Source organism: Mus caroli, unplaced genomic scaffold (genome assembly GCF_900094665.2).
Source record: "Mus caroli unplaced genomic scaffold, CAROLI_EIJ_v1.1 scaffold_8373_1, whole genome shotgun sequence".
Lineage (NCBI taxonomy): Eukaryota > Metazoa > Chordata > Mammalia > Rodentia > Muridae > Mus > Mus caroli.
In genome coordinates, this window is record NW_018388442.1 from 1 (window position 1) to 8422 (window position 8422).

An 8422-nucleotide genomic window follows, 5' to 3' on the forward strand; every position below is an offset into this window, starting at 1 on the left:
ATGGTGAGTGGTCTTGATTTCTGTTAGTAGGATTCTTATGTTTGCCTTTTGCCATCTGGTAATCTCTTGTGCTAGTTGTTATAGTTGTCTCTGGTTAGAGCTTGTTCCTCAGGTGATTATGTTAGCTTCTATCAGCAGACCTGGGAGACTAGCTCTCTCCTTAGTTTCAGTGGTCAGAGTACTCTCTGTAGGCAAGCTCTCTTCTTGGATGGAAGGTGCCCAGATATCTGGTGTTCGAACCTGCCTCCCGGCAGAAGTTGTGTTCCACTCATCAGAGGTCTTAAGATTCTGTGGAGGGTCCTGTGAGGATCTTGGGGGTGTCCAGAAACTCCTCGTGCAAGGAACCCCGGTGCTGGAGTAGACAGGAAGGGACTTGTGCCCCTGATCAGGCTGGGTTATCTGCTTCCCTGGTTAATGCAGTCTCAGGTCCTGCATGATTGGATTGGAGCAGACGCTGTTTTCCACTCACCAGAAATCTTAGGATCCCGTGGAGGATCCTGTGTGGGTCCTTGCGGGTGTCCAGAGACTCAGCAGGCAAGATAACCCGGTGCTGCAGTGGACCGGAAGGGACTTGTGCCCCTGATCCATATACCCTTTTGTTTTAGGATAAACTGTTTTGTAGATATCTGTTAAGTACATTTGTTTCATAACTTCTGTTAGTTTCAGCAAGCCTATTCTTTTTATAATTCCAGTTTATTCAGGATACCTCAGAGTCCAGCTTTCTCTGTGATCCTTTGATTGTGGGCTCCTTTCCCTGATATTCTTGTTGTGTCAGAGTTCTTGGTAGTCAAGTTTCCTCTGAGACCCTGAAATACTGGTGTGACCCAGCTCCTGTTATTCTGGGATCCTGCTATCCTAAGATCCTGGGCATGTTACAATGCCTGGAAGTGGTGTCTCCTTTGAGGACCATAGAGCTGTCTGGTCTGTTTGAAACCAAGGTAAAGTATTACTGATCAAAAGGAACCTGAGCCTCTGGTCAGGAAGGGCTCTGGTGTCCTTATTCCTGCTGTCACAGGCCCGTAACAATTGGATTGGAACTGATATTATGTTCCACTAACCAGTGATCCTAACCAGTCTTCTGAGGACTGTCGGGGTGTCCGCTGATTCTGCGCCCAAGGTGACCCTGACCTGGTACTGATGCTGACCGGAAGGGACTTGTGCCCCTTGTCAGGCTGGGTTTTCTGCTTCCCACTGCTGTCTCAGGTCCCGCGCAATAGGATTGGAACAGATGTTGTGTTCTGCTCAACAGTGATCCTAAGATCATGTGGAGAGTCCTCTAGGGACCATGGCGGTGTCCGCTGACTCTTCGCCCTAGGTGACCCGGTACTGGTGAGGACCAGAAGGCTATTAGTCTCTTTCTAACAGAAACCAGGAAAAAGAAAGAAAGAAAGAAAGAAAGAAAGAAAGAAAGAAAGAAAGAAAGAAAGAAAGAAAGAAAGAAAGAAGCCAAGGGATGGCACCACCCACCTTATGCTGGGCCCTTCCTAATTAAGAGGTAATTGAGAAAATGCCTGACTCACTAGTTTGGATCTCAGAGAGGCAATTTTTCAACTAAGGATCCTTTTTCTTTGACGAATCTAGTGTCTGTAAATTTGACAGAAAATCAACCAGTACAGGGATAATATCTAAAATTTATAAAGAACTCCAAAACTTTGACATTAAGAACACTAACCCAATTTAAAAGTGGTGTAAGCACAAAACCAGAGAATTTTTCAGAAGAGGAAACTCAAAGAACTATTAAATATTCCTTTTTTAAAAATATTTTATTAGGTATTTTCCTCATTTACATTTCCAATGCTATCCCAAAAGTCCCCCATACCCTCCCCCCCCCACATTCCTATTCACCCCTGTAATGCAAATTAAAGCCAGCTGGGCTTGGAGGTGCACACCTTTAATCCCAGCACTAGGGAGGCAGAGGCAGGCAGATTTCTAAGTTTGCGGCCAGCCTGGTCTACATCTACAGAGTGAGTTCCAGGACAGCCAGAGCTATACAGAGAAACCCTGTCTGGGAAAACAAAACAAATAAACAAACAAAAAAATTAAAGCTACTTTGAGACATAGCCTTATACCAGACAGAATGGCCAAGATGAATAACACTAATTATACTTCATTACATTCATGCTGGTAAGGATGTAGAGTAAGGAGAACACTTATGCATTGCTGTTGAGAGCACACATTTCTATATCCACTATGGAAATCACTGTGGTGGTTCCTCAGGAAGTTGGGAACAGATCTACTTCAAGTATAGCTATACAACTTTTAAATACATACCCAAAGGACACATCCATACTACAGAATCCTAAACAGTGTCCTACTAAAGAGACACTGTTTATTCATAATATACAGAATTTGAAAACATTCTCAATCTATCTATTAATAAATGAATAACAAAAATGTGGTTCATTTACACAATAAGACAATACTCAGCTGTTAAAAATAATGGAATTTGCAGATCAAAGAGTAAATCTAGAAAAAGTAATTCTGAATGACATAAAAGAACCAAGAACGAGTGTTTGTTTAGATGTGGATTTTAGTTATTAAGTCTCTGATTAGCAAGCTATAACCCATATAGCCACAGGACTTAGTCATAGCATTCGGGAATAAGGGGAATGTTGGTTCTCCCTAAGAAAAGAAAACACACTAGACAGGTATGGATGGATGAGGGGAACTGAAATGAGAGTGTGAACCAGAACGGGGAAGATGGTACAGAAAGTGAAAGTGGGAAGGGGCAGCTAATAATAAGGAACATTCTGAATGGTGTGAGGTGACCCACAAAGTATACATGAACATACTTCCTTTGTCTGTGCACATACATATAAGCATACACATATTCACAAAAACACATTCTACATAGGTGTCTTAGTCAGAGTTTCTATTCCTGCACAACATCATGACCAAGAAGCAAGTTGGGGAGGAAAGGGTTTATTCGGCTTACACTTCCATGCTGCTGTTCATCACCAAAGGAAGTCAGGACTGGAACTCGGACAGGTCAGGGAGCAGGAGCTGATACAGAGGCCATGGAGGGATGTTCTTTACTGGCTTNCCTCCCCTGGCTTGCTCAGCCTACTCTCTTATAGAACCCAAGACTACCAGCCCAGGGAATGGTCCCACCCACAAGGGGCCTTTCCCCCTTGATCACTAATTGAGAAAATGCCTTACAGTTGGATCTCATGGAGGCATTTCCTCAACTGAAGCTCCTTTCTCTGTGATAACTCCAGCTGTGTCAAGTTGACACAAAAATAGCCAGTACAATAGGTTTCTGTATATAAATAATTTTTATTTACCAATATTATTTCAATAAATATGGATAAAATGAAGTGCAAATAAGTAAGCAGATATAAGAAAGTTTCATATGATATTAACTACATAACTGTGTTAACAAATGGAAAACATAAATTCACATTAACTTTTTGAACCAGAGAAAGTTGAATAAATAAACAGAATTAAAGCTACAATTATAAATAAATGTTACCAATGAGTGTATATTAAAATGGTTTCAAAGAAAAGGCTTGCAAATAACTAACAGAGAGGAAATTCTTTTGAATAACCTCAGTATCAAGGACACTTTTATGATAAAGTGAAAGTAAGAAAAAAGAGAATTCATGTGGAAAGAGAAATGTATGCTGTACAACGAACTTAAGTTTATAGGACTTGGCATCAGTAATGTCAAAAGAATATATGTATGTAATACCACACACTTTATTTGAATCATATGAAGAATGTCACTTTGTTACTTGAACAATTGAAGTTAAAGAAGAATTTGTAATTTAGAAAAAGCATAATTATTTGGACTATACCAGCACAGCACCTACATTCATTTGAAACTGCAGTTCTAAGAGAAAAAATGATCTCTTCAGACCTTTGAACTTCAGGAATGCACACATGCATACATACTAGTACGACACTAGTACATATAAATAAAAATACGTGAATAATATTTAGAGGAAGAGAAGAAATCATTTTTTAGAAAATCTACTGGCACTTGGAGTGAATTTTTTTAGTATATGGATTATTCTCTTATCAGAACTGATCTGTACCAAAGGAGTAATTGTGGGATAGGCATACATCACAAATTTCTGAACAGTCAGGACGACTGGGTCATACATCCATAACAGGGTTGAAGTGAATGAGATGATGAAGTCCAACCAGTACATAACCACAAAGAAAACCACCAGTAGTAAGATGGTCTGGGTGGCCCTTTTCTCAGGGGATGCTCTCAGATGACTGTTGCTATGAAGATGCTTGCATTGCCTCTGATGTCTGAACAAGATAATCACCATGTATGTACTTGTGATCAGCATGACTCCTACAAGACATATATCTCTGGACATTGTCACTGTTAAAACTAATCCCCTGATGATGTAGTTCATGGGAAAGAGTGAGCAGGATTTAGTGACCTTCATCTGGTGGTTTTCACTCACATTGGTAAAACCAGCAACATAGAAGATCCACCTACTACTGAATGACAAATTGAAAGACCAGAGATAGAAAAAAGCATAGATGATGTGTTTTTTTACTTTACTCTTAAATTTTGCCAACAAGGAGGTACTGGGACTGATTGTGATAGCCTGGGATACACTCAAGAGGCAGGTGATGCAGATAGAGAGGCCTCTCATCACTCTGTTTATGTAAAAAGTTGTCTTACATTTAATGCCATTCCCAAATTTTAGTGACTCTAATATGTTTGCAAGCAAGTTATCCCCTTCACTGAGGATCATCATTATGTGAATGAAGGTCAGTTGACAGGAGATCAAGTCCATGGGTTTAGATCTGTTACCTAGGATTATGAAATTATAGAAAAAAAGGAGAAACATATTTGGTAGGAGTCCAAGTCCAGCTTGGATATAAAGGACATTCTCAAATGAGGACATAAGTGGAGAGTGTATTCACCCTAAGACCATAGTAGAACTGTAGTTCATATATCTGAAAAAAAATGTATACAAGAAATGTGTGATTCATTGGACAGTGTGTCTATGTAATTATTCTATTTTTTCTACTAATTCTTCATTAACCTGTTGCTTCAAGTTTTGATATTCCACAATGTAAATCACAGCCTACATCTCTATATACCACCCATGTATTTGCTGGGTATAAATATTGTAGATAACAAATGCCTTCACAGGCATATTTGTACAGAATGAACACTGTCTCATACACCTTAGTCTGATGCCTTAGAAATCCAGTTGTATTGATTTCAGTTGTCTCATTGTATAGGAAATGCCTAAAACAGTAGTGATTAGTAGAGAATATTAATCACATTCATGAAACTGAACATAATGTACAGTGGTTTGAAAAAAATATCACAAAAGTAATCCAAAATACCAGGAAAGTCTGTCTCATAATCCATAATTTTACTATGTTCTATTCATATTTTGACTCATAATTTTGATTAAATCACAGAAAGAATTTATGATTATTTTAATATTTTAATCACCAAAAGGTCTATCTCAGTCTTTTTTTAAATGTATTTTTCCTCCATGAAAGTTCACATCCTCAGAATCTAGAATTGAAGGCACAGACAGGTACATTGGAAGACCAGTAGAGTACTTTCCACATCCTGTTAATTATGTAAGTGTTACAGTTATAAATGGTCCTAGATGGATTCCAGTTCACTTCTCATCACATTAAAACCTTTTGTGAACTCCAATTAATTAAAGAACTACTCCCAGCTGTCAAGACAAGTAAATCATGAACAATATGTTTCCTCGTGGCTTTTTCTAGCCATCCGTGTTGTTATTTTACCTAACTATTCTCTTCTTTGTGTTTATCTCTCACATCTTTACCTTAGAACCCATCCATTTTCCCATTTTTGTATTTGGCAAATTGTGTCCTGTTATTCCTCCTTACCTTCTTCTCCACTTTTTCTGTATGTATCTGCCTCCTCCCTACTAAGTAGCAGTGTCTTTCCCATTTCCTTGATCAGATACTTGTATCCTGGAATTCTGCTTTCTATTGCTCAAAACTCACCCCTATCTGACAATGGTTCAGTTTTGCTTTCCTTGTTTACATCGTTTCTAAAGATGACATAATCATACCTGATGATGGGGAGCCAGGAGCCTCCAAGAAGAGAGAACATGTGACATTATGAAAACACTATTTCCCACACATTATGACGGACATGTATTGCTGAAGATGACCACATGATGATTCTGTTTAGGAATTCCTGTATGAGATTCCTTCCCATCCAGTCAAAAACAAGGTTGCAAGTATTATCATATATCATCAGGACCCAGAAATTTTTACAGTTTCACTCAACAGTCTTAACTTTGATACTTATGTAAATTGTTTGCTCTAGTTACCAGGATCAATTTACTATCTAATGGATTTAATTCAGTATTTTAGTATCAGATTTGTAAAAAAGAAATAGAAAATTCTACACTGGTCAGAATCTTGTGAGAAAAAGAGGGCCTATTTGTCAAGTGCACTTTATATTCCACATATAGATATACATGCATGCATGTATAGAAATAGTACAGATGTTAGTGGAAGAGGCCTTCCTATAATGTCCTCATAAAGATGACAGACATGATAAAATCGCACATTTTATATTTGTATGATTTTCTTGTCCTAAAATGCTTAATCTAGTAAAGGAATGGATTCATCTCAATTTCCAGAGCCAATCATGTAATTCTCTCACCAACATACATTTACAGTAGCTGCACACTGATAGTCTATGTCAGAAAGCTTTGTCATTAAGGCTGCAGAGATGGAATAGTGGTTAAGAGCACTTTTAACTGGCCTTGACTTGAAGAAGGGAGGGGGGGTGACTCAGCTGACAGATGGACTTGGGTGCACCCTGTCTTTGGTTTGCATAAAACTCATCCACAAACTGTAAAAAAAAAAAAAAAAAAAAAAGAGCACTTTTAACTCTTGCAAAAAATAAGGGTTAGATTCTCAGCTTTGACATGATGGCTCATAACCATCTGTGACTCTAGCTTTGGGGAATCCATTGCCTGTAACATGGAATGTTGGTGGTACACATAAATGCATAAATAGTAAAATATTCACATATGAAAACAACAATAAATGATTCTTTAAAAAATCATATAAAAACACAAGAATAATATTTAACTCTAGCGCTGCTCTCCAAATTTAAAGAGCAGTAGCTATATACGAATTTAAAAATTGCAAATATATATATGTGTGTGTGTGAGTGTGTGTGTGTATAATTTTGTATTACTTTTGTGTATACAATTTATTAATATAGCACATGTCATAGGAATAATCTAAAAAGATAGTGTAAATTAAAAGATAGTAAACTGAAGGTTTTTTTCCCCTTTCATAAAGATATGTTCTTCAAAGACTCTCTTCACTTCCATTGCTTTGTAAACGTTTATCTGATAAAGAAAATGACACATCTTCTAGCTGATCAAGTGGCATCTTTCTTTGGGGTCCACTGAAGCTGAGAAAGGACCAGAAAGACCATAGCTGCCATGACTACAGAATTGTTAACATATGCAACCACTGAGAAAATTCACTTGTTTCATTTGAAAAACAGTTGCAGTCCTGGGGGCCTTCACGATAATTTAAATTGTAATATTTAGGTGTAAGTACTAAATTCCAAAGTGTGTCCATAAACATTCATAAGAGTAGAAAAGCCATCACTACTGAATTGACACAGAACGAAAAACAAAGCAGTGTGCACAGAACTATCTGAAGAGATATTCAATAAAAGACCAAGAGCTGCTTTCTACTTAGCTCTACATTTTAAAAGAAAGATCACCTTACCTCCTCTTTCTCACAGTATTTTATTTTGAAACAGTTTTGTTTTATGAATTTATGATGGTAATTGCCTTCTGCTTTGTGCAGATTTATTAATCTAAGGGGCATACAAACATAATAGATGACAAATATCAATTTTATTTTATGCTTCACCACAATTAGTGAGTAATGGCCTAAAATCTGTGTAGCTGCTCAGAGAGCACCTAAAGTGAGTACATGACTTTCTGGTGACAAGTGAAATTGTTGGCTGATGTACTGTCCACTGTCACCAACAAGAATCAGTCTTCAGGAATCTCAGGAAATGAAGAGCTTAAATACCCAAGCTAGTTCTTGGGTATTTTGAAATAGATAATGACAGCAAAAATAAACACTGGTCACTTATTATGACAGTATTAATTCATAGTAATTACCTGATATTCTTAAATATCAAAAATGGGTGAATTGTTCATTGGAAATTGAGTTTACTGCAGTTAAGCTTACACACACTGACTAGAATATTACAACATCACACTTATGATCTAGTATCCCCGAGATGAAGCAACAAAAGCAGAGGTGTCACTGTAGAGACTTTGTGGAAGCAGTCATACTCAGAACTTCATCACAAGTTGCTTGGCATAATTTTGGAAAAGATATGAAAATATTCACAGGGAATTTGTGTGTGTATGTGCGCGCGCACGTGTGTGCATATGTCGTTTGTGTG

At 37.8% G+C, this 8422-nt stretch overlaps 1 protein-coding gene across 1 annotated transcript; it reads right to left on the reverse strand.

Annotated features, from left to right (window-relative positions):
• Positions 1 to 3869: 3869 nt before the first annotated feature.
• On the reverse strand, positions 3870 to 4964 carry LOC110287604 (vomeronasal type-1 receptor 100-like). Its single transcript, XM_021154177.1, has one exon. It carries the CDS (start codon positions 4869 to 4871, stop codon positions 3957 to 3959), a length of 915 nt encoding a protein of 304 aa, XP_021009836.1. The 5' UTR covers positions 4872 to 4964; the 3' UTR covers positions 3870 to 3956.
• Positions 4965 to 8422: the final 3458 nt, after the last annotated feature.

Excerpts from the sequence above, each read along its gene's own strand:
- LOC110287604 (XM_021154177.1), bottom strand. The coding sequence starts at position 4,871 with ATGTCCTCATTTGAGAATGTCCTTTATATCCAAGCTGGACTTGGACTC.